The sequence below is a fragment of the Artibeus jamaicensis genome, unplaced genomic scaffold (assembly GCF_021234435.1).
Source record: "Artibeus jamaicensis isolate MK-2021 breed Jamaican fruit bat unplaced genomic scaffold, CSHL_Jam_final scaffold_1019, whole genome shotgun sequence".
In the NCBI taxonomy this organism is placed as follows: Eukaryota; Metazoa; Chordata; class Mammalia; order Chiroptera; family Phyllostomidae; genus Artibeus; species Artibeus jamaicensis.
This window is the reverse complement of record NW_026522025.1, coordinates 4434042-4460409: the sequence shown is the minus strand read 5'-3', so window position 1 is coordinate 4460409 and position 26368 is coordinate 4434042. Positions and strand designations below refer to the sequence as shown.

The following is a 26368-nucleotide window of genomic DNA, read 5'->3' as shown; positions in this document are numbered from 1 at the left end:
GAGTTCTTGTACAATATAAAAAAAGATTTGTATCCCATAGGGAAATGGAACCAGTAGAGGATTTTGAGTAGCCTAGTTATATCAAATTAGCATTTTACAAAGATTACTGTAATTTTGGGTTGGAGGATTTATGGGATTTTCACTAGAAACATCAATGTGTGGTTGCCTCTTGGGCACCCCCAACTGGGGACCTGGTGCAACCCACACATAGGCACTGACTGGGAATTGAACTGGCCACCCTTTGATTCACAGGCTGGCACTCAATCCACTGAGCTACACCAGCCAGGATGGATTTTCATTATTTTAAATTGTTGTCCTAACCCATCATGCAGACAATTCACCTCTAATTTTGAGGAATTTTTTTTTTGGGTTGCGGTGTTGGAACCGGTTGGCAGGGTTTGCTGAACTTAAAAAACTCCAGTATTACTTTAAAAATTGAATATTCAAAGATTTCTAATTGCCACCAACTCTTTAAAAAGTTATGTAATGGAAATTTGCTATTTTAAATGTTTAATGTCTTACTGTGGTTTTATTAAGAAGATAGAATAGTAGTGTATGATTTGTCTTTATGCCTTCTGCTGTAGTGGCAGGGAAAATGTTCATTTTTGTACAGCAGACGCTGTAACTACGTTGATAGAGTTAATTTGTGAAAAAGCTGTTTACAGATGAGATTTATAGAGTCACATGTGTACATGTTCTGGGCAAATTGGTCTTTGATGTGAATTCTGTTAATTTGAAAGAACTCTGGGGAAAATGGGATAAGGTTAGCCCTCTTGTCTATATATTTTTTCCTGTACACCTTTTATTTTTATCATTTATGCTGTTACAGTTGCGCTCACTTTTTCTCCCTTTCCCCAGCTCCATCCAGCTCCATCCAGCTCCATCCTTGCCCTTTCCTGAGCCAGTCCCCGTATTCTTATCCATGCCCATGGGTTGTGCATACATGTTCTTTGGTTAGTCCCTTCACCATCTTTCATCCTGTCCCGCCACCCCACGCCCCTTTTTGGCAGCTGTTGGTCTGTTTTAGGTATCTTAGCTTCTGTCACTATATTGGTCATTAGTTTATTGTTTGTTAGTTCATTAGATTCCACGTAATAAATGAGACCATGTGGTAATTTTCTTTCACTGACTGGCTTAATTTACTTAGCATAATTTTCTCTAGGTCCATCCTTGGTATTGGGAAATGGAAGAGTTTCTTCTCTTTTTACTGCTGTGTAGTATTCCATTGTGTTAATGTACCACAGCTTTTTTATTCACTCACCTGCTGATGAGCACTTAGGCTGTTTCCAAATCTTGGTTAGCGTAAAAAGTGCTGCTATAAACATAGGGGTGCATATATTTTTTTGTATTGGTGTTTTGGGATCCCTGGGGTGTATTCCCAGAATTGGAATTGCTGGGACATAAGGGAGCTCCATTTTTACTTTTTAAAGGATACTTCTTGCTGTTCTCTACGGTGGCTGCACCATATTGCATTTCCACCAACAATGCATTAGGGTTCCCTCTTCTCTCCATCCTTACCAACATTTGTCTATTGATTTATTGATGGTAGCCAGCCAATCTGACAGACATAAGGTGATATCTCATTGAGGTTTTAATTTGCATTTCTCTGATAAGTAGTGATGTTGAGCATTTTTCCATGTTAACAGGTGCTTTGTATGTCCTCTTTGAAGAAGTTTCCATTCAGGTCTTTTGCCCATTTCATAATTGGGTTTTATCTGCACATTATTGTAATATAAATTTGGTTTTGTTTAGCCAAGTAATAGTTATAGTAAGAGCATGCAGTAAAACTGGAAAGATTCTATTGACAGTAATTAAAGTTGTTGCCGTATAAAAATTAAATATAAATTGAGAAGTTTATTCAAAACACCTTAGAGAAAATGACCTTAGAGATGAGGATATATATGAGGGGAAAGAGAGGCCGTACCAATCTGACAGAAAAAGATGTTTAAAGCTCCTTGAGTGGCCATTGAGTTGCAGTGGTAAAAACTGGATCTTGAGAATATAAACCCAAGTGGAAACAACCTACTGGGCCTTAGGATATGCATTAAACAAAAAATTGAGAGGCATAAAATTTGAGAACCCCCATGTTGGCCTGTTTGGATTAGGTTGCCCTTTTAGCGCTGGATCTGTTCTTTTGCAGAAGAAACTACATTTCTGACCCCCAAGTCTAGCCAGATGCCTCGGCCTTCAATGACACCATTAATTAAGACATCATTGTTTTCTTCGAAATTATCTACACCCGGTGTTGCCAGTCCCCTTGGATCTCCATTTGGCTCCAGTGTAATGAACCGGATGGCTGGAATTTTTGATGTAAACACCTGCTACGGCTCACCTCAAGGTTCTCAGCTAATAAGAAGAGGGCCACGATTATGGACTTCTGCTTCTGGTGAGGACTGTTTATTTTGTGTATTTTGATATGTCATCGTTGCAGAGAATCAGATAGCCTGAGTTTTCACCTTGTTTTTTTTTTAATAGATCAGCAAATGAATGAATTTTCTAATCTTCCATCTACTCTTAGTGCTGAGGGTAAGACAGTGAGACAGCCCAGTGTGCTTTATTCATGGATTCATAATAAACATGAACAGGTATGATGATATGGTTATAGGATTTATATTTGCATGTAACATTGAGACCATCAAGGACCTCACATGAGTAAGCTACTAGGGATTAGTAGGACTTTTTTGATGCTTTATATATTCAGTTGTCCCATATGAAATTACCAGTCAACTGATTTTGAGTTGTGCTTGGTTTGTGTGAGGAACGTGGACACTAGTGTGACTGGAGCAGAGTGAGTGAGGGGATTGTGGCAGGTAGGTGGGCAATGAGGTCAAAGGGGTCACAGGCACCCAGAGCTCATTGGGCCCATTAGTGTTGTGTAGGACTGACGTTTGCTGAGTGAGTTGGAAAGCCACTGTATGGTTTTGTCCTTACAAATGGAAAGTGCTGCTCAACCTGCTGTGCTGAGACTACGTTCTCAGAGGGCAGGAGTAGAAGCAGCGAGCCAGTAGTAAAGCTGTTGAAGTGTCTAGTGCAAGATGGTGGTATCTGTGACCAGCTCGGGTGTGGTGGAGACTGTAAGATGTGGTCAAGGTTTGGATATATTTTGAAGGTAGATGTAATAGGATTTGCTTACGATTTGTTTGTGGTGAGAAATATAGACTAAGCGTTGACTCTAAAGCTTTTGGCCCAAGGATTTGAAATAATACAGTTAAAATTTATTGAATGCAATTTGCTAATGATTCTGGAAGAAGGGATTTGATGGAGATAAAATGGGGAAATCCAGAGTTTGATTTCAAACATGTTAATCAAACAAATGTTGGCAGATAGTCAAGTAAAAATACAGAGTTAGAAATTAGACATATGTCTGGAGTGTAGGGAAAAGTTCTGGGATGGAAATGTAAATTTGGAAGTCATCAGAGTATAGACAGTATTTAAAACTATGAGACTCAAAGAAAACTCTTGGGGCATGTAGATACAGAAGAAAAGAGATGCAAGAATTGGGATCTTCCAGTAACTAAAGGTCTGGGAGGTGTGAGATAGCAGAGGAGACCAAGTGGCCATTGAGGTGAGAAGAGAACCAAGAAAAAAGTGTTGCAAGAAGTGTCAGATGCTGCTGTTATTAAGCAGCATGAGGGCCGGACTGATGAAGATGCGGTAAAAATGTGGAGGCCATTGAATCCTTGTCGGGGGCTGTTGGGTGAGGGAGTGGGGATGAATGCCTGATTGGCATGGGGTCAGGAGGGACTGGGAGAGGAATTGGAGTCCATGAGAAAATCAGGATCTTTCTAGGAGTTTTGCTCTAGGGGAGCAGAACAATGGGGTAAATGCAGAGGGGGGAGTCGAAGGGTCAAGAAAGGGTTTTTATCTTTTAATATGGGAGGAATAACAACATTTGCTGATGGAAGGATTAATTGAGGGGAGAACTGAAGACATTTTATGGATTTCAGTATCTAATATGCTTATGTGCCTTAAATACTGCCAGCTTATAATAATACTAAGATATTTTCTCTATAAATGTCAGCCAGTAGAAAACCTCCACATCTTAAGATTTGAAGAGGGGGGAGAGGAGTAGGGAAAACATGCTCATTTTTGGTATGAAGAGGTTAAAGGACAAGACAGCTGTGGAGAATTGAGAAAGAATATGGTCTTAGAAAATATTACCGGGTCTACTTAGAATTCCTTTCATTATGACAGGTCTTTAATTTGGAGGTTAATATGTACATGCGGTTTAGGTTCGATGCCTGGCTTGTCTTGGTTATCCAACTTATAATACAAAGGTATTTCCTTATATGGTTTATTGAAAATACTGTTCATTCTTTGTATTTTGTTAATTTAAGTTGAAAATGTATGATATTTAATAGAATCAAAAACTGTAAATGTGTTAATTCTTTCTTTTTTCTAACTCAGATTAAGAATTTCTTGTCAAAACGGGTGCTAATAATGTACTTTTTCAGTAAGGTAAGAATATGTAGTTACAGCATTGGGGGAAGGGGGAGAGGAAATGAAATAAGAAATGAAGTAGCAGATAGGATTGGTCCTCTAAATATTTAGCTTGAGCCTAGCAAGCCAAACAGCTTTGCATTAGTGCTTCACTGAGCCTCCATTTTAACCATAGCTGCCCGTTGTCCCCTCACGTCTCACCTCAGGGGCCTCCTGGGGCAGCTTTGTGCTGATGGCAACCCCATCCTGCAAAAGGAGCAAATCCGTGACGGTCCTTCGTGGCTCACTGTCCCACTAACTAACATCTTTGTGGCCCGTTTGCTCTTCAGAAGAGAGATGACTGGGTTAGATAGCAGATGTTAAACTTGTGTTAGATAAAAAGTTGTAATTCAGGCTGCAAGCTAAATGACTTTCTAACTTGTCTCTTAGCTGCTTGCTCCCGCTGCCACAGGAGAGTAAATCTCAGTTGCAGAAGCTAAAAATTCATTCCTGTTTTCACTGGCTACAGCTGTTGTGTGTTAGCTGATCCTTTGATGAGCAAAACCTTTGTCCATATGCAGGGGAAAGAATTTTTGTTTTGTTTTAGTTTTTTTAATCTAGCTTTTCTCTTTCTGAAGATATTGCAATATTAGCTACTACTGCATGCAATTATGTCTTCAAGTGAACGTTTGCATTGATATACATTATTTTTATTCGTTGGGGGTCATGCTTTGGTGGGGAGAGATTTAAATAGCTCTGATAGGATATAGATGTCACAGAACAGACTCAGTTCAAGTTCGTAGAACTTTTTTCACTATGGTGGCAGGGAAGATCACCCCCTTAGCAATTACCTTTATCAAAAATAATCTTACCTTAGACTGTCCAGAGCTTTGGGGAAACTAGTGGACCCTAGAGGGAGGCCTTCCACCAAGAGGAGGAGGGGTTGTCTGAAGTTTTACTTAGTGCTTCGCTTCATAAGGATACAGAGAACTCACTCTTGCTCTTTTCACTTAAGTTCCCTCATTTATTTCTAACAACATTCCTGTGAGTTGTCTTTTTGTTCTCATTTTACACATAAAAAAATGTGTAAAATGAGAGCCTGAGGCTCTGAGGGGTCAAGTAGCTAGCCTTAGGGCACATGGCCAGTAAGTGGCAGAGCAGACACCGAAAAAGATGTCCTTTTTCCTTGGAAGTGAACAGCTACTTTTGATTCTAATTTTGCAGGTGGATCTATTGTATGATAAGGAGTTATGGGCAGTGCCCTTCGATGCTGAGGAGTGTAACATGCTGTTGTACTTAATAGGCTACATTGGTTGTATTACCAAAGCCAGCATTTGTTTAAATGGGCCCGTTGTTGCACCACACTATTCCGCCTTATTATGTTAAAGAAGGTTGGGTGGTTTTTCTTTGGAGTAGGGTTGAGATAGACAATTCAGGAGAGGTAGTTTGCTGAACAATAATTAAATAAATTTTTTAAAAAAGAGAGAGGTAGTTTGTATTTAGGTAGGTTTGTGGGGTTGTTTTAAGCTTTTATAATCATTCTCCTAAGCGATCTCTATACTAATCCTTTGTGGTAGGTTGAGTGTGTCTCTTATTTTAAATGAGAAGCTGAGGCACGTAGAGAATTAGAGACTTGGTAAGCAAGGGTCACATAGTAAGTTGGTGGCAGAATGCTTTATTGTAGTTAAATCATATTGTATAAAAATTTCAGATTTTAATTCTCGAGAGGCAGCTTGAATATTTTATTGTTATAGTCTGCATAGTTGATCAGATGAAGTAATAAGAGTTTTTGCCTAGGAGAACTTGCTTAAATGTTTTTGTTTGTATTTGTAGCACCCAGAGGCCTCCATTCAAGTTGTTTTCTCAGAGGCCCAAATGCATATTTGGGCTTTGGAAGGTAAGCACTTTAAGTGAACTGCACTATGATTTTAATTATCAGTTAAATTTTGAAGTGTGATTCGTGAAAGGTCAGTTTTGGACTTCGATGTCAACCTTTGAATTTTTAGACACATTTTTATATGGTTGCTTCACATAAATTATTTTTCTTAAATATTTAGATGCACTTTAATCTGGGCAGAAATTTCCCTTGTGTATGAGGTCTGTCCAGAAGGTTTCCAGCCAAGTAATATGGGAAATAGAGACATTTATTGAAGAAAATACAAGATTCAAGAAACATTGCACGTAGGACAATGATGTCTCAGTCCCCTTCCCAGTAGGCACCTTGGGACCTCACACAGGTTCTCCCAGTTGCTATCAGCTACCCTGTCATAATTTCCTGAATCTCATCAAAAGTCTGACATCTCTTCCCTTTCTAAGGTGATTTAAGTTTTGGGAAAAGCCAGAAGTCACAGGGCACCAAATCTGGGCAGTAGAGGGGCTGAGTCACCTGAGTGATCTAATGTTTCACCAAAGACTCTGCACAAGACATGATGCATGAGCAGGTGTGTTGTCATGATGAAGTTGTCAATCACCAGTTGTCCGTAGCTATGGCCTTCTGAATCATCTGATTATATTCCATGGAGGAATGTTCAGGGTTAACACAAAATTTGATGCAGAGTCACTGCTGTACTTGCTCAGTCATTTTGAATGTGATGGTCACACAGTACACATGCTCACTCAATGGCATCTACTGCTACCACTGACTAGTACAGTGAAGTTGTCATTGTTCACACATGCACATTCCAGCCCACTCCTTGGCTGCCAGTTTACATGATGTCACGCGGTTCTCGTATTAACAGTTGCTGTGCTTTTTCTGGGTAGACCTTATGTCAGCAGAGATACTGAGCCTGGTAGTTTTGCATATCTTCCCTTCATAGAAACTGCAATTACTAGGATGTTTTTACTTTTTATGTTTATATAACTTATTTAATATATTTTAATATATTTAACTTAGGTTAAATATGAAAACTTAGTTGTTAAACTATATATTTATGTTATAGATACTTCCTTCTAAAAGCTTAAATCATAATTCTTAGGGAGGCCTTTCTAACACCTAACGAAAGTACCCTTCCAACCTTCAGTCTGTAGGGACTTTGTTTTTCTTCCTAGCATTTATCACTACCAAATACAGTATTATGTTAGAAAACATTTTTCCTGCTAGAACACAAAACAGACAGACTGTGTCTTATTTCATGCCTGCTGTATTCGAGCTACTTTCTAGTGCCTCTTTTGATCTTTGGCCCATTTTTCTACTGCATTACTTCTCTTTTATTTAGAAGTTCTTCATATATTCAGAATACCACTCCTTCACCAAACAGGTATATTGCAAATCGATTTGCCTAATTTTAATTTGCCTTTAACTTTTTCTTTTCCCTTTAAGGTCTCTCTCACTTAGTAGCAGCCTCATTTACAGAAGACAGATTTGGAGTTGTCCAGACTACTCTACCAGCAATTCTTAATACTTTGTTGACGCTGCAGGAGGTAGGCAGTACGTGGGTTGGGTGGAGGTAAAGATCCTTTTCCTCCTTCTCACTCCACCCCAGCCCAATTTTTCATTTGTTTTTTATGTCTCATGATATTTATTGAGTAACAAAACATATAGTAGAAGTTAAAATTATGGTACTATTCTCATTCTCAGGAAATTGCAATCTAAAAGAGACTAGGAAGAGGTCATTTTAATTCATGTATAAATGATTTTGTAGTTAACAGAAAAAGGACTTATATTAAACCCATAGGTTGTACCTCTGGTATGAAACAGATTATTTAGGAGATTGCAGTTCCATTCATGATACAAGTTTGGATCCTTACACAATGTGTAGCTACTGAAAGTGACCTGTAGTTAAATTACCCACAACAATGCTAAGTTACCTAATGGCCAGAGGCTGAAAAGGATACAGGTGAGGCTGGTGGATTCCCTATCATCAGGATAGATGCATAGTTTTAAACCAATAGGTCATTTTAGTCTTAGACTTAAAGGCAGAAAAGTAAAATGTATTCTTCTTACTTCCAGTTGGCTGCTTTTCCTAACATCGTGGGTACTGTGTTTTATACCACCTATTGATACTTGGTGTGTGTCAGATGTGGGATGTGAACACTTAGTGCTGGAGACACTTAGAGGTAGGGTCGGTGTGTACAGTAGGTTTTCTGGAGGAGGTGATACGGAACAAGGCTTGGAGGATAACAGTGGGTACATCTTGTGGACTTAGGAAGCAATTAAAGATCTGAAGAAAAAACATGCTTCACTGTTCCTTTCTTCATCATAATTCATTTTACCTCTAAGAAAGTATTACTTATCAAAACCAGTGATTTTTTTTTTTTGCTTTGAGTCCTCTTTGTGTTCACTTTCTCATGTATGTTACTTGAGACATGTATGTTTCATTATTTGTCCTCGTTTTCTAGTTACCTTCCTCTAAAGAAACAATTTCCTAGTACTTTTCCACAACTGCTAATACTTGCCCGGTCTAACTACACAATTGGGTAACAGTGATTTGGGCATATTTTGGGTACTCATGGCATAGTTTGTTTTTTATCATTCTGGTTGTGTCGTTTCAAATGACAATAAAATACGATGCTTTATAGTCAATGAAGCAATTTCATATTATTTTTGATCCTCGTAACTGTCTTGTGAAGAAATGAAGATGGAGGTATTTCAGCTCTCCTATACAGATGAGGGAGGCTTGGTAGAGCCGTGACTTTCTTACCCAAAGTCTTATTATAGGTGGCAGAGCTGGGACTGGAGCCTGTAACATACCCCAATGCGAGCAAATGTCGGAAGCTTTCAGGAGTTTAAGATGGAACTTTATTGGCCAGAGTTTCAAAGTTTTACCTGCACAGGGGCGAACTCTCGGCGTGCCTCCGGAGGCATGGGTGCCAAAATGGCTGCAGATGAGAGTCGCGCCTGGTGCTTACAGCCTGGGGTTTTTATTGGGGTGAGCAAGCAAGCAAATACAGAAGCAGACGTAGCTGTTAGCAATTGGCTATCCCGAGAGAACACACACGGCTATGTTCTCTGCTTGCAACAATGGATAAATTTCTGCAAGGACAAGGTCATGCACAAGGGGGTTTATCTTGTCCAGCACTCTTTGTACTTTCTGTACTTTCTATCTTCTTTGCTGAGACAGTCTGGAGCCTGCCTCGGGTTCCTCTTGGCTACTTTTATCTAATTCCGGCCCTAACAGAGCCCAAAGCTGATTGAAGAACATTAACAGTGTAGTAGACCCCAGGGGAAGCTACAGGTCCAGATCCATTATTTCGCCTTCAGAGCTTTTTATTTTCACGTGGGGTTCTCTTCAGAGAGAAAGGTTCTACCAGTAGAACCATGGCTTTCAAACTTTTGGAACTGTGACCTCTAGTACATTTATTTTATATTAGATTCAGAATGTGTATGTGTGTGTATAAGGTACAAACAAAAAATTCTTTTTTAATTGAGTTTACTGTGGTGACATTGGTTGATAAATGTATATAGGTTTCAGGTGTAATTCTGTAATACATCTGTATATTATATAATACATCTGTATATCTGTATGTGTGTCCACCACCTCAAGTCAAGAACCAAAGATTCTTAGAGCAAGTACCTACCTTTTCTATGTATATTGCATTCTGATGTTTTCTGTTGTATTTCATTTTTTTAAAAAATGCTGGTTAAAGCAATTGGTTTCATAGGGAATCCCACTGCCCCAGAGATATTCTGTACCCAGATTGGTTTCTTGTCACCTCTCCACTGTAAATATTTCTAATTCGTTTTTGTAGTTGATTATAGTTTGGTGTGACAGGGAAAGCAATGTGTTTATTTGATTATAGGTGTTCATAGCGTTAGTTAGGAAGGTAGGAGTTACGGATTTGACAAAAGGTAGGTCCTATTTACTTTGGAACAGGAGTTGGACAGGAGAGTACTTTTGAGGGGCAGAGTGGAAGGAGGCAGAGTAAGTGTTTGTGAACTCAAAGAGGTAAAAGGAACAAAGAACAGGCCTGGTGGTTTGGTCCTGGGTATGAAACTCTTCCTTGGTGACACTTGTGGCATCTCTTCTCCCCTAGGCCACACCACAGTCAGCCTTTTTATCATGCTTGGCAGTCATTAGATTTTGCAAACTATTTTACAGTCTTTTCTTGTAATCAATCCTCAGAGTGATTATGATGAGTTATTCAGGGTCCACGTGGATGGGTATTTGTCTCACACCAGGGTACCATGGTTCTTTGACTTCTCCCCCTCGCTACCATTTTATATACCCTCAGTCTCATCCCCTGGCTATCATCCTTGCCTCATTGTCTCCTGAATTCTCCACCTCCAAAGCTTTAGACTCCAGGATTGTGTCCTGTAGCAAAAGTAAATATGCAGTTTTTATCCTAAAGTTAATGCCCCTGTATTTTACCCATTGATCTGTGAGCTCATATAAGAGCCCTCGCGCCAAGCACAGGCCTCTCCTTCCCTTGCTGCTTCTGTGGACTTTGTCCTCACCAGTGTTTTCACCTCCTCTTTCAGCTTCCTTCTGGCTACATCTTTGTCTCTCTTACCCAGCATAGGCCTTGTCTGTCACCCAGTTTAGACCTTATGTCTGTCATAATCATTTTATTACTGGTTCTACTCTCTGTCCGCATGTTCTTCAGCTGCACCCATATGGCACAACCCCAAGGGATCAATCCCATATTCACCACCCATTCATTCTCTTTTGCCCATCCCTACTCATGGACCTTACTGCAGGCTTGGGCCATTCCTGACCTGAAGTATTTCTGCAGCTTCTTGTCCCTGCTAATTCTTGACCAAGATTCTTCATTCCCACTCCAGCCTCCTGTTCTCCCTGAGCCCTCTGCTCTAGTAACCACCATGGACTATTCGGTTTTTCCTCCCAAATAGATTTTCTTAACCTAACTCTAACTCTGTACATAATGTCTTTTCTTTGCTTAGAACATATTTTTCTTTTTGTCTGTCTGCCCTATAACCCTCATCTGAATACTTTATTGCACTGTATTTACTTGACTGTCTTTATTGGAGTAGAGGCAGGGACATTGTCTCAGTAGCATATCACTGGTACTTGACTATCGTCATCACTTAATATTTTTATTCTATAGTGGTGGTTCTCAATGAGGGGCGGTTTTATTCCCCAGGAGACATTTGTCAGTGTCTGAAGACATGTTGATTGTCATAACTAGGGAAGTGCTACTGTCATCCATTGTGCAGTGGCCGGGGATACCACTAAACAGCCTACAGTGCGCAGGAATAGTCCTCATGATGGTTATCCACCCCAAAATGTCAGCAGTCCTGGGGCTGAGACACTCTGCTCTGTAGTCCTGACTTCCAATAACAGAATCTGCTTTTATCCTTAGCGCTTGCTTGGGATTCAGGCTTTAGTAGAGTAAAACTTGTTTTAACTAGGTTATAAGTAGTGTCCTTGAGACCAGGAACTTCCAAGGCTCTGTACAGTGGACATTTGGTAATGACACTGGTAGATAAATATTCAGGAGAGAGCAGCTGGACTTTTCTCTTTATTTGGCTTTTCTGCATATGCTACTGCAGATAAATTTAAATGGGCAAAAAGTACTGTTTTCATAGTACAGCCTTCTTTAAATTTCTGTTAGGGCCAAAGCAAGGCCTTCATGGAACTTTTTATTTTTCCTGAAGAATATATTGTTCATTGGTGTTTTGTACTCACTGCTTCCCCTTTTTCATTGTTTGGGATAATTCTTAACTAAATATTTGAGACCCTGGTGTGTGAACCGAGTCTTCAGGGCCGGCACCGCGGACAGTGCATAAGCTGAGCCTCAGCAGGTACTTGTCTAATTGCACAGCTGGTTAAGGACTTCACTTCGCCTAACCGCGGAGCACATCATTACTTGTTATAAGCCAGTATCTTCTAGATCAAGTTATTCATATACTGCCTTCATAGTTTTGCCATAACTGTTTATTATAATATACTGTTTCCATAATTTAATCATTTAGAGAAATCAGAAGGTGCATACAGACAGATAACAGCACTCCAGACCACCACCTCTGTTTATTAGAAACATAGTGCAGTGCACATATGTAACTGCATTTTTTGGTAGTTAACATTTTAAAAATTCAGGTGAAGTTTATTTTAATTTAACTCAGTATATCAAATATTTTATCATGTAGTCAGTATAAAATTATTGAGGTATTTTATACTCCCTTTTTAATAGTAAGTTCTCAAAATCTGTGTGTATTTTTCACTTACAGCATATCTGAATTCAGACTAGCCACATTTCTAGTGATTAAGAGCTACATGCATCTTAGTGGTCACCACTGTGGGCAGAATGGCTATACCCTTTAATGATGGTGAAATTGATCATAAAAGAGGAATTTCAGATTCAATCTTCAAATGATAATATTCTAGATGTATTTTCTAAAATACAAATTCAGGAATTGATGACAGAAGAATATATTTTTAAGGAGAAAAAGGAAATATGTATATGTGATATTCTCATCTAGTAAGTTGTTTAACAGGAAGGACTTTGTCCCACAATATAAATTAGAGCTCGACTCATTCCATTTTTGCTAAAAGTACACATGATAATATTCCTTCATCTTCTATGATACATGTGCACCAAAATTTACTTTATACAGTTCATCAGTGGATAAATGCTAAAAGTGTGCAAAGGTGATTGGAAGGCATAGATGATGGCAAAATGAAAAAGGTCACTGGATTAATCCTTTGAATTTGTCTTTATAAACCTAAGAATGAAAATGTTTGCAATTGTGCTGTGAAGACAATTTTGTTGAACTGTCTTCAACAAAATTATAAGCTGTTAAAAGTTTTTTAAAATACTGCATTTTAATTGTACAAATGCAAGAAAAAGAACCAGAAGTAATGATGGGCCAGAACCTACTGAAGATACATTTTCAACTTGAAATCAGTATTACAAGATGGATGTGTTCCAGGTTTATACATGATAGCTGATGAGTTACATTCAAAGTGCATTGTCCATTTCAGATATCTATGTGTTCAAAACATGGAAAATATGTTTATATTCTTACTTAAATCTTTATAAAATGATTTTACATTATCCTGTCATTCTTCTGTAAATTGTTTGTAAAATAACTTTAAACTGTAAAAAGGGCTCATTGGACCAAAGTGGTAAATGATGGTGACTATTTGTCCTGATAATACTGAGAGTTAATTAGAGGGTTTGCAAGGAAATTGAAGAGGAAGTAACTTTCCGTTAGGATTCAGTGCTATTTAATGTTGTTTAATATGTCATGAAATACTACCTCCCTAGTGCCTAAAATTATCTCAAGTATGTCCCAGTCCTGGGAAATATTCTTATAAGTTACTGTTGAAAGAATAAATGATTAGACTTGAAGTTATCATGGCAGGCTGAACACACATATCAAATCTTGTTCCTTCCCTCGAACTCTGCTAAACTATAGTAAAAGGACATACATCCATAAACAGAAGAAGAGACAACAGCAACAAAATTTTCAAAGCTGGAAAGCAGCTGGTTGAGATAAGGGACTAAGCAGCTCAGACGCAGACCTGAAGTTGTTAGTGGGGCAAGTACCAAGTACCTCTGGAATCAAGGATGAAGACACAGGTACCAGAAGAGGTTTAGGGGAGGGCTGTTTTAAAACCAGTTAGATCCCGCCCTGGCTGGTGTGGCTTAGTGGATTGAGCTCTGGCCTATGAACCAAAGGGTCACCAGTTGGATTCCCAGTGAGGACCATGCCTGGGTTTTGGGCCAGGTCCCTGGCGGTGTCATGCAAGAGGCAACCACACACTGATGTTTCTCTCCCTCTCTTTCTCCTTCCCTTCCCCTCTCTCTAAAAATAAATGAATAAAATCTTTAAAAAAACCCAACAGATCTCTAGACTCTCTCTCTGCTGCTGGTGCTCCCCTTCACTCCCACAGTAGTTGAAGTTTATCCCTTAGAGAAGTTAAAACACCAGGTTTCTGGACTGAGAGGGTCCAGACACACAGTTCTGGGTACTGTGCTAAAAGCTTAGTAGCTGTGTTTCCTACTTGGCTGCCCGAACACTGGAGACTGTGGGACTGGAAACTCCTCTCTGGGAATTCTGGACAATCCAAGAAGAAAGACCTAAAGTTACTGAGTTGGGTGCTCACCCCGCAAAAGTTCACACAGATCACCTGTTATGAAGGTGGTTGTCAGTAATCTAACATTATTCAGAACTTTTGGTTGGATAGGAAGTCCCACTCTCATTCATGAGCCAAGGGTAACTTCTTCTCTCTCTCTCTCTTCCTTATGTCCCACTCTCTATCTCTTTAATGCTCACATGAGGACATGTTTATTGCCTGGTTTTAGAGAGGAGTGTGGAGAGAAACATCCATCAGTTGCCTCCTGTATGCACCCTGACCTGCAGTCAAACACAAAACCTAAGTATGTGCTCAGGTGCTCAGACCAGAAGTCAAGCCCACAGCCTTTGGTGTTGGGACAACACTCCAGCCAACTGACCAGGGATCACTAGATTGCTGATAAAGGTCTCTAATGCAGAAGATAAAAAGACAAAGGCGCAAAGAAGGGGAAATCGATGTGGAAGAAGCTATAACAAGCCAAAAAACAAAAACACATTAAAAAATCATCAAAATCCTCAGAAATAAGAGAGGATGCCAACATCCTTGAAACAAAAGTAGGATACTAAAATAAAAAGGATCACCTAGATGACAAAAAAGCTCTTGAAATTAAAAACATCATTATAGCTTGTTTTATTTCTTTTGGTGGTTATATTCATTATTATAAATAATAGGCTTATACTGTTCTTGTCCCTTTGGACATTGTCTTACTGTAATAGATTAGTACACTTACACTTCTCTATTTTCACCTGTCATCTCTTAATGTAGTTGTCATGTAAAAATGATATTATTTACCTTAGGCCTTTAAAGATATACTTAAATCTCTGTTCTCTCAACTATAAATAAAATCAGTTTCACTTTTGAATTTTATCTCTCCCAATCTGTTCTTGCTCACAGGTGCTTTATCATCTAGAATCAAAAAGGAAGAATAGATAGTTCAGTAAATGACTTTTATTTATGTAAAGTATGAAGTTTTGGCCTTGTGTTTGCAAGCTTTTTTTTTTTTGCCAAGCTTTTTAATAAGGACTCATACTATTAAACATAAGCAGAGTTAGGATATCTGTGTTTCACTTCCCAGCTTTGCATTGTCGAGGATGTTGTGAAGTACAGATTTTGTTTTTAGAAAACAGGTCTTTTTTTAGGTAACCGCTGAAGTGGCTAGACTTCTACTGCGTTGTTTTTCAAATGGTTTGTGGTCCAAAATAAATATTTGATAGTATGTGTCTGTCTCTCTGTCTATCCGAAATAAAACCTCCCTAACCCTTTGGACCAGGTTGGCCTCCATCGTAGTCTGCTCTGATGTGCTTTCTTTCTTTGATCTAGGCCGTTGACAAGTACTTCAAGCTTCCTCATGCTTCCAGTAAACCACCGCGGATTTCAGGAACCCTTGTGGATACTTCTTATAAAACGTTAAGATTTGCCTTCAGAGCATCACTAAAAACTGCTATCTATCGAATAACTACCACATTTGGTGAACATCTAAAGTAAGTTTACCTGTTTTGATCCCCGATGATAGTGCATTTTTAGGAGTTCTCCTGAGAAATAGGTACGAAAATTAGAAAGGCTCACACATTGAAAGGGTTCTTTTGGCACCTTCATGATTCCTCCTGGAGTTAACAGCTTGGATTGAGACTTTATATTTCAAAAGTTGGCCTGTTGTATAGGCTTTGGGGCCTTCTTTCTAATGGACCAAAAAACAGGGGAAGAAAGTTATAAAAGCGCAAATGTAGTTATATATCGTTTGTTTTTTTTTAATTACCAAAACATCCTTCAGGGAGAAAAAAGGCAGAAAAGTAATACTTCTGTTATTGCATCTTGGTCAGCAAACTCAGACTTGGGGTGAGCAGAGTCTTCCACAAATGAGTCCTTGGTGCTTGTGAATCATGCTGGAAAAACAGTGACAGATCACAACACCTTTAGACACATAGCCGGAGAGAAAACCACAAATGCCAAACCTGTTTATATTTAGTTTCATTGATGTTTACTGCTTCTCATGAAATAATTTAGCTAAGCAGGATAAGGGATACTAGTTGATTAACTAAACTGTGTTTTATCATAATTATAAATGAACTTTAGAAGATAAGAGATTACTCTGCTTTTTCTGTATGCAGTCAGTTCATACTTGAGAGCCTCTTCACACACCTGCTTTTAGAAACAGTGGTGTACTTTCCTTTACTTCCATAATACTAGGCTGTAGCAGCAGCACGTAGTACGGAACACTTTGGTTCTGAGTGGGAATACCAAAGAGCTCTAGATAATCCTCTCTCCTTAAGAGGTTATTCACTTGTTTAAAAAGAAACAAAATCTGTTATTGAGTGCCTTCTACATCTGCACTCTCCAAAATTATAGCCATGTATGGCTGTTTAAATAAAGTTAAATAAAATTTGAAATCCAGTTTTTCATCACACTGGCCTCATTTCAAGTCCTTAATAATCACAATGGCCAGTGGCTACTGTATTGGACAGCTTTGATACGAAACGTTTTCATCACTGTAGAAAGTTCTGTTGGATAGTACTGTCCTAGACAATAACTTTGCACTTAATATACATATATTTCTTTTTATATATTCTTCTGAAAGGGCCTGTGAGGTGTACAGGGATTGTCATAACTGTATAGAAATAGAAACTGAGGCCCAAAGAGATTAAGAACTTGCTTAATAGCATAGTCCAATGGGTGTTAGAACATGAACTTGAACTCATGAGGTCTTTGTTGCTTTTAAAATTCTGCCTTTCCAGCACACCACTAGACTGCCTAACAAATGTGAACCGTTCAGCAAACACCCAATGAATTTAGAGAATGAAAGAGATGCTGATATCCCTATAATATCAGGGATAACTGTCACCTCTACAGGTGACAGTGCAAAAACAGGAGAAAGGGGAAAATTGAGATTTCTTAGAAAAGAAAGGGAGGGAGATAGATGACTGACTAATAACAAGTTATGAGAATGAACCTCTGCCTTAGCTTTTCTCTGAGAAGAGCCAAATTTTATATGTGCATTAAAATTGATGGGGTTAATACAGGCTATTTTGTACAAATATAGGACAGAATGGTATAGTGGAAAAAATGTTAGATTAAAAAAAAAAATTCTCACCAGAGGGCATGCTTATTGATCTTAGAAAAGAGGTGAAGGGAGGGAGAGGGATAAAAACATCACTCGGTTGCCTCTCATGTGCGTCTGGACCAAGGGCCGAACCTACAGCTTAGACATGTGCACTGACTAGGGGTCAAACCTGTGACCTTTTGGTTGATAGGACGACACTCCAACCAACTGATCCACATTGGCCAGGGTGAAAAAATGTTAGATTTAGAGTTAAAACATTTAGATTTATGTCTGATTACATCATTGACTGTCATTGGTTGTGGGCAAGTTTTCTAATGATTTAAGTAACTTGCCTAAGAATTTGCAGGTAGTAAATTGCAGAGACAGAATTCACACTCAGAACTTCCTGACCTGAGAGTTCTATCTGCAGTGTCTAATCTCAACCAGTAGGTTGTTCTTCCTACCTTGTTCCATTTGTTGTTAATAGAGTTAAAGTGGGACCATAAATTTATGAAGCCCCCACTGTCCATTACATGTTGTTTGGAAAATAACTTATTACTATATAATGTCTCATTTATTCACTACCCAGAGCTCTATCTCTGAGAACTAGGTTTAAATTAAGTAACTTTGATTTACTGATTTTCTAGCCCATAATGTTAAAATTTGAGGGGAAGAGACAGGTATTAGAGTCCAGAGTACTGACAGTTATAAGAATGTAGTGCCTGCTAGCAGAGAGAAGATTCATGAAAAAAGCTGCAGACTTGGTGTTTGAGAGAGTTCAGAGCCATTTAGTTGGAGATGACAGCCTCACTAGTACCTCAATGGGACTCTGCACAGAAAAGGAAATGGTTCAGTTAGAGGCAGCTACATGGAAGGAAGCAGAGTTGTATGTGTAAGGACTTAGAGTGATTTGCAGCAAAATTATTACGGTCAGACTCTTTGGCACTTTTAAAACTGGTGATTTCCAGTTATTAGAACTTTATCATTCAGTAATAATATATTACTATTCAACAACTAGAAAGCCAGAATCTTTCATTGCTTTTTTTTTTTTTGGCCTAGAAGTTTAAAAGGAACTTATATACTAGTTTTAATATATACTTCTCCTAACTTTGTCAAGGTAATGTATTTTTGTGGGGCTGAGGACTGAGAGAGAACTCAATTTCCCCATCCAAGACATAATTTATTTTCAAAGGGAAAAGTAAATTTAAACCACCAAGCTGTTACCTTTGAAAACGATTAGTGGAGTCTATTATGTTTTAACCAAACATTTTAGTTTAAAGGATTTTATATTAAAGGCAATTCAAATACTCCACAACTCAAAGATAATGTTGGAATCTGGTTTAAATAAAATAATAAAATCCAGAAAATCTGTAAGGCCTGGAACTCTGCACAGCAGGTTCCACAGCAGAGCAGGTTAAAATCGATGCCTTTACTTGTCGGTCTTAATTTGCTTTGGTCTTTCAGAAGGTGGAAGCGTGCCATTACTGAGTGCAAGCCCTCCTCCTCATTAGATTAAGGAGAGTTTTCCTCCAGCTTTTTCAGAAGTACTAAATAAGTGAGGGCTTCTCTTCATTTTTAATTGTTTTGAAAAATATTGACTCTGTGCTCTGTGGTTCACTTAATATGCTTAATGTAAAATAAAGCTTATGCTTTGAATTTATGTTTCATTTAGTGCTGTGCAAGCATCTGCAGAACATCAGAAAAGACTTCAACAGTTCTTGGAGTTCAAAGAGTAGTTAAGTAATATAAACTGTGTTCATTACACTGCTGATACAACTGCAGATGGGACAGTAAATGTTCAGCATTCTTGGATCAGAAGAAAATGGACTAATTAGATGCTTCCTTTGTCGTGGTGGTTGCTTTGAAAACTATACTTTAATGGGAGAAATCATGGAAAGAAATTCTCAACAGAATAACTGAAAACGGCCTTTTCTGTACCGGTTCCTCGTTGTGTGTGTGGTATAATAAAATATTCGATTTCACAGATGCATCTATGGCAGTGCAAATGTCTCAAGCTTATATAGTTTAATAATAATAATTAGAAGAATTTTAGAATTTGCTTTGAAAGGAGGAGAGCCAGTTCAAGAAGGTAAAATAGGTTGATTTGCTTCAGTCTTCCTTCCTAATTGTTCCGAGAGTTTAGCTCTCTGTAAACTTGAAATACATAAACGTTTTAAGAGTTGTTGCTGTTTACTAAAGGATAAAAATGGTAACACTGGAGAAAAGTTCACAGAAAAAATATTGTCTAAAGGACATATTTTGTTAATATGTTAGGTTGTGTTTTTGTTTCCAGAGACAAATTAAATTTGCATGATTGTCCAAAAAACGTCTCAATTTACAGATGCTAACTCTATATAAAGGAATGTGGAGAAATTCAGTTCTTAAGTTACAAGGTTAAACATTTGCATTTGGTTTTTGAAAGACAATCGGCTGACATGTATGAATTTATTTTGTATCTTGCTAGTAAACAATAAGTGTGTGACTCTTTTCCCATCTAGTTTTACTTTCTTTTTGTGGAACAAAACATTAAGTGATTGTAGAGTTTTTCAAGTGAGAGAAAATGTTTTGCAAGAAAAACCAGGAAACTTTCCCTTTTTCCCACCCTTCATCTTCATTTTGTGAAGCTTTTTTGGACTCACAGAGGGAGCAGTCTTAGCTGTGTTAACTGGCTAATTAAAATACATTAGGAAAATCTTTGCAGCCAGAAACAACTTCATCCTCAACTAGCAAGTGAGACTAAAACATCAGAGGAATTACTTGCTAGCCTGTTGTATGTCCCCAGAGTGAGCGAGGTAATTTTATAATTTATTTGTTCAGCTTCTTTGTAAATTGAAAGATCGGAAATTCTACTAGTAGATGTTCACTGGACTAGCTTTGGACTGAAATGTTTCATTGTAATTTTTTCCTATTATCTTTCCCCCTGGTGTCCCCCCAGATTTTTTAGCACAGTGTTGTATATGAATTTTCAATGTGGTATATATGTCTACAGTTTGTCTGACTACTTAATGTATTTTATCTTTATTCCCTCTGTTTGTTGCCCCCTCAGCCAGCACGTGCCAGATTATAAATGAGCCCTGCCAACCTGCAAAGTGTGTGTGAGAGCTCCCCAGTTGTCGAGGGCTTGGAGGGTTTAGGTTCCCGCCATTGCTTTTTCCTCCCTGAAGTGGAGTTGATCTTTTTTTTAAATGTGAAAGTCGAATTTCGAATGTGGTATTTACTTACAGATGGCCAGAAAATTGTGACTAGGTTGAGTGAGAACTGCTGAGTTTTATGTTTTAAATCCATTGAGCTTTTTATATTCCATTCTCTGTGTTCCCCCTGGCTGACACATTTTGGGAGAGAGAGACTCAACCTTCTGTTGCCATAAAGAATTACGGTATTTAACCCATTTTCTTCATGAGACTGATGATGGGATGATTTCTTTAAACTCTTAGCTGAAATGTCTGGCTGAGACTTTGGGCAAAGGTATGTTTGATGAGCAATGTGAACATTTTTGAGATGTTCATTCCTGTTCTCTCTCCAGAAAATGTACTTTATACAAAATACTGGTCACATAAAGTCTGCTTGGTAGGATTTGGAAACTGTCTCCCCAAATCTGGATTGTATTTAGCTGGGAAGGAAGTCAGTTCCATTTCCCTATTGTGTGTTAATAATCTCCACACCATCTGCTGGGGCGGGGTGTGGCGCAGTCACCTGCTATTAAAGACAGCTCCTTCTGCCGTGTGCGAGGAGGGGGCCTTCGGAAGCCAGGAGGAGAGCAGCATTTCCTTTGATGAAGTCATGTCGTACCTTGAGCCCCAACCGGTGCTGTAACATTGGCCTAAAAATTAGTGTTCTGTAACAGCTTTTCTCTTGTCAGTACAAAACATGCTTCTGTCAGCTCGTGTAATGTTTGCTTGTCCCTTACGGAAGGTGTAAATCCATATAACTTCTTCCCTGTAGACTTCAAAACTGTTAAACCTGGGACAGTTCAGTGGACCTGGATAAGCTACGATTCATTACTTTGCCAGGTTTGTCCTTCGGTAATTATTTTGTATGTTTTCCTGTAAATGTGGTAATCAGTTTATATCTTTTTGTATATTACTGACACTGAATTGAATAGAAAAATAAATCGACGTTTAAAAATATAGGACTGTTAATTGAAATGTGTATATACAAGGTCAGTTACTTAATTTCTGGTCTGTTTCCTTGGCCATTTCAATTCCCTCTCTACTGTCGCTGCTTATAAAACCTGAAAAGAAGTTTAATTTCTTGAAAAATCAGCTTTTGCTCTTAACTAGACTAATTTGATGGGTGACCAGTATTTAATGATAACTCTAAGGAGCCTGAATTTGAAACACCTCTTTTTTCATCATCTTGGCTCCTTCCTCTGAAAACTAAACAAAGGAGGCAGGTGCTGAAAGCCATCTTTTAATAGAAGTTTCTTTTCCTGCCAGAATAGTGTTTCTAAATGGATCACATTCCCCCAGGCTAACAGCTATATCTGTCAGCTTTACTTAGATTAGTCTGAACTTCACCTCAAGCTAGTTAAGGTACTGTATTAAGGCCCTCAAACCCCTCTTTTGCTCTCCCAATGCAGTCATCTTTCTTTAAAACTGAATAGCTTAAGGTGGCTTTAATTTATCAGTTGACAATCTCGCTATTCTTAGCAAGCTGCTGACCAGAATCACACTGTGAGAAGGGTTTGTAATAGATCAGGAGTCACCAAATTGAGCATGCCTCAGAATCACTTGGAAAGCTTGTTAAAACACTGGGTCGCACCTGCAGAGTTTCTGATCATGTAAATTGGGGGCAGGGCCAAAGGACTTGTATTTCCTGTCCTGACAAGCGTTTAGGTGAAGCTGCTAGTCAGAACCACTGCTGAGAACCACCGCTCTAGTGAATTATGTCAGGTGGACTCTCTGGTGAGTGTCTGAAGCATAGGAGCCATCATTTGTGATAAGGTGCAGTTTTTCCATCTCATTTGCTTACTGGGTAGCTTGAAGAGTATGATTACACCCTGTAAGTAGAAATGCAGAGATGTACTCAGGTGGTTATCTGCTTATCTTGAAACTGCAGCAGGTGATAGGACATGAGCTGCTCTTTCACACCATTAGGTGCTCATATTGTCCCCTGTTTTGGCAAACTTATCATTCTTCCCAATGAGTTTAGCCTTCCCACATACTCCCAGAGATTTTGTTTTTTCAATGCTCTGCCATTCCTAGTTTTCTGGACCTTATCACACTGAATTGTAACTTAGCTGATTATAAATCTTCATCCCCTTATAGGCTGTGAGCTTCCCCTCCTTCGAGGATTCCATTTACATTTTCTCAGTATATCAACATTTATTTGGTAGCTAACCTGACCTTAACTTATGTGAGACTGTTTGTTGATTTGTTTCATGTAGTATGACTCTGCTGGCCTTGCCTGTAGTATGTTTGATTATGAGGTGCTATTCAGACTCCACGGGTCTGGCCTCAGGAGTTTAAGACAATATCTTGTAGACTTGCTTTTGTAGAGTGCTGTTAATTCTTATATTTACTCATTTAGCATCCACTTCCTGCCTTCTGTATACCAGGCTCTGTGATAGGCCCTGTTGGTATAAAGTCACAGCCACTGGCCTCAAAGCTCACCACCTTGTATGGGTAAAGTGAGTGGAGGCAACCGTTCTTTACACAGACCTTTTTTCTACTTACAAAATTGATGTGTTTTGCTATTACTGCCTCATTGATGATGGAGCATCTGTTCTGTATTTAGCTGCGCTAAATGCATCTACTTAAATGCCCTTTTGCTAGCTCACTTTGTCACTTGCGTTATTTTGCAGGAGCTGTGGCTCTTCCTTGCCCTAAAGTGTTCATGTTCTCCTTGCACACACATATCTTACCAGACACCACTGAGTGTGCCCTGCAAGTGGTGCTGGTGGGAAAGTAGTTTTGGATGATGCGTGGGATGCCTCTGGCAGAGAAACATTGGAAGGTGACCGCTCAATCACAGGCCTTTGCTGTGATAGTCTTTTGAAGATGCGTTGACTGTTGATTGGTTTACCCTTTTTATCTTTTTAATTTATTTTTTTAAAGATTTTACTTACTTGTTTTTAGAGAGAGGGGAAAGGAGGGAGAAAGAGAGAAACCAGTGTGAGAGAGAGATATCCATCGGTAGCCTCTCATGCTACCGCTCTATTGGGAACCTGGCCCTCTACCCAAGCATGTCCCCTGACTGGGAGTTGAACCAGTGACTCTGGTTTGCAGGCTGGCACTCAATCCACTGAGCCATACCAGCCAGGGCTCAATGTATTAAAAACAGTGTTTTGCAGCTTGAATGAATAGTTCCTCCCTAACTATATAATGACTCTTACTTGCAAGGACACAATCCCCACCTCAACTTAGTTTGAGCAAAAACGCGGAGTTGACCTGACCCTAAGGGCACAGGGAAGTCATGGTGGACACAGGGATAGATTTGCTTCCGGACCCCATTAAGAATCTGTGAGTCTCTCAGGATATGTGAATGGTTCCTCTCTGCTTCTTTGTGCATCAGTGCTTTAGTTCTCTTTCCCTGTCTACTGGCTTTCTACCTCTCTTTCCACCTGCTCTCTAGCTCCTGAGTTTATAGATAATAGAGACTGACCAGCTGTTTCTGACTGCAGCCAAATTCTTCATTGAAAGAAATTAGTCCAAATGGATCACCTGTCCAAGGGTCCAATTAAGCTTTAGGAACAAGGTCATGCAGTGCCAATATGGCTTCTAAGAGACGACCTTTGTTCACCAGGAGAAAGTGGAGTATAGGGGCAGTTCTCAGAGCTTTCCAAGATAGGGGTCAAAATTTAGGGTTCAGGGCCAACTGGTAAGTCCCCTTGCTTTAATTTGGAACTCCAGAGAGCTGTACCCTAGAAGGAATGTAAAGAGGGAGTAGATTGCATGACTTGTATATAGTTGAGTTAGAATCCTCGTTAAATTGGATTGCAGTACTCTCTCTTTGCCAGTGTTTCTAGGTCCTGGGAGAAGATATCATATAGCCTCTCTGGAGGAAAACAATACCTGGGCTTCAGTTATTTCTACAAACAAGTTTTCAAATACAGTCAGTATATGTACACAATTAAAAATAGGCACAGGAAGAGGCAAGACAACATGAGTGAGAAAAACAAAAGCAACAGACAATAGAATAGACACAGGGATTCCAGATAATTACTGTCTTCAGTAAGATTAAAAATTCTACTTTATTAGAACTGGTAGTGTATTAGGAACTACACACGTATAGTAGAAACTACACAGGTATAAACTACATGTATTAACAGTTTATATGTAAACTATATATAAAGTCTGTTTGGGAAAAGTTCAGCCATTGTTAATAGAATGAGAATGGTTTGTGTGACATCGATGTAACCTGCCAGCCAAGGAGAGCGGACTGGAATGAGCATGCATGAACAATGGAGACTTCATAATGCCATTATGAGTGAGTATGTGTACTGTGTGGCCATGGTCACATTCAGAATGAGCAAGTAGAGCAACAATTCTGCGTCAGATTTTGCATCAAGCTTGAACATTCCTCCGTGGAAACTATTCGGATGATTGGGAAGGCACCTACAGGCAACTGGTGATTGGCAGCTTCATCACGACAACACACCCACTCGTGCATCATGTCTCATGCAGAGTTTTTGACAAAACATCAAATCATCCAGGTGACTCACACCCTGCTACAGCCCAGATTTGGTGCCCTGAGACTTCTGGCTTTTCCCAAAACTAAAATCACCTTTGATAGGGAAGAGATTCAGACCATTGATGAGATTCAGGAATATACAGTGGGGCAGCTGATGGTGATTGGAAAAACTGTGTGGTCCCAAGGTGCCTATCTGAAGGGGCCTGAGGTATCATTGTCCTGTGTACAGTGTTTTTTGTATCTTGTATTTTCTTCAATAAATGTGTCTTTTTTGTGGGGGTGTGGCTGGATACTTTCTGGACAGATCTCATATGATTTGAAAAAGCGCCACAGAGAAATTCTAGGACAAAAATAGAGTAACTAAAATTAAGAAGTAATTGGATAGGCTTATTGCAGATGAGACACAGGTAGAAAAAAATGACTTGGAAGGTAGGTCAGAAGGAATCCAGAATAAAGCATAGAAAATAAAAAATACTAAATTACAGAAGAAAGCATGAGACAAGAAGTTATAATTAGAAAGTTTATAAGTGTAATTAGTTGGACTCCTGGAAGGAAATAGAGATCTAATGGTACAGAAGCAATTCTGAAGATTTAATACCCAATAACTATATAAAATTGATGAGACATCAAGTCACAGATTGGAAAAGCTCTGTATACCCTAAGCAAATGAAAATGTTTGCTGATGTACATCATAGTAAAAGTGTTAAAAGCTAAGGACAAAAATAGCAAGAGGAGAAGAAAGACCACTTTTAAATGATCAACAACTAGATAGCTAATTTCTCAACAAAACAATTGAAGACAATAGAATGGAAATTTTAAAAGGCTGAAAGAAATGTACCCACCTGGAATTCCATACCCAGCATTAATCTACAGAAATGGTAGGGAAGTAGCACTTTCAGACAGACAAAAGCCGAGAGATTCCAACAGAGGAACTAAAGGAACTTAAGTTATAAGGGCAGGTTTTGGGTCTCCCCCCCCCCCCCCGCAGAGAAGATGGACAGAGAAGCAGGAGGAAATTAATTACAAGGTAAATACGACTATTGACTTAGAAACAATGTCTGATGGGGTTTTAACTGTACGGAGAATTAAAGTACACAATAAAATGGCATACAAGTAAGAGTATTTACAAATTAAAATATCCTATGGTCTTTACATTGTGCCAACAATAGACTGGTATATTGAAGATGTGCATTGTAACTTGAGGATAACCACTAAAAGAACAGTAAACCTGTCAAGCTGAGACAGGGAAAGAATGGAATAACAAAAAATGAAAGTAAGCAGGAGGGAAAAGAATCTGTAA

General features: G+C 38.9%; 1 protein-coding gene across 2 annotated transcripts in view; it reads left to right on the top strand.

Moving 5' to 3' along the window:
* The window catches only part of NDC1 (NDC1 transmembrane nucleoporin), a 54788-nt gene extending 29442 nt beyond the window's left edge, over positions 1-25346 (top strand). For both annotated transcript variants that reach the window (XM_037161828.2, XM_053655518.1), the window contains exons 12-18: positions 2141-2386; positions 2476-2585; positions 4408-4458; positions 6253-6316; positions 7739-7839; positions 15720-15880; positions 19109-25346. In XM_037161828.2, coding sequence (XP_037017723.2) covers positions 2141-2386; positions 2476-2585; positions 4408-4458; positions 6253-6316; positions 7739-7839; positions 15720-15880; positions 19109-19172 — 797 coding nt within the window. In that variant the 3' untranslated portion in view covers positions 19173-25346. The remainder of the gene's footprint in view (positions 1-2140; positions 2387-2475; positions 2586-4407; positions 4459-6252; positions 6317-7738; positions 7840-15719; positions 15881-19108) is intronic.
* Positions 25347-26368: the final 1022 nt, after the last annotated feature.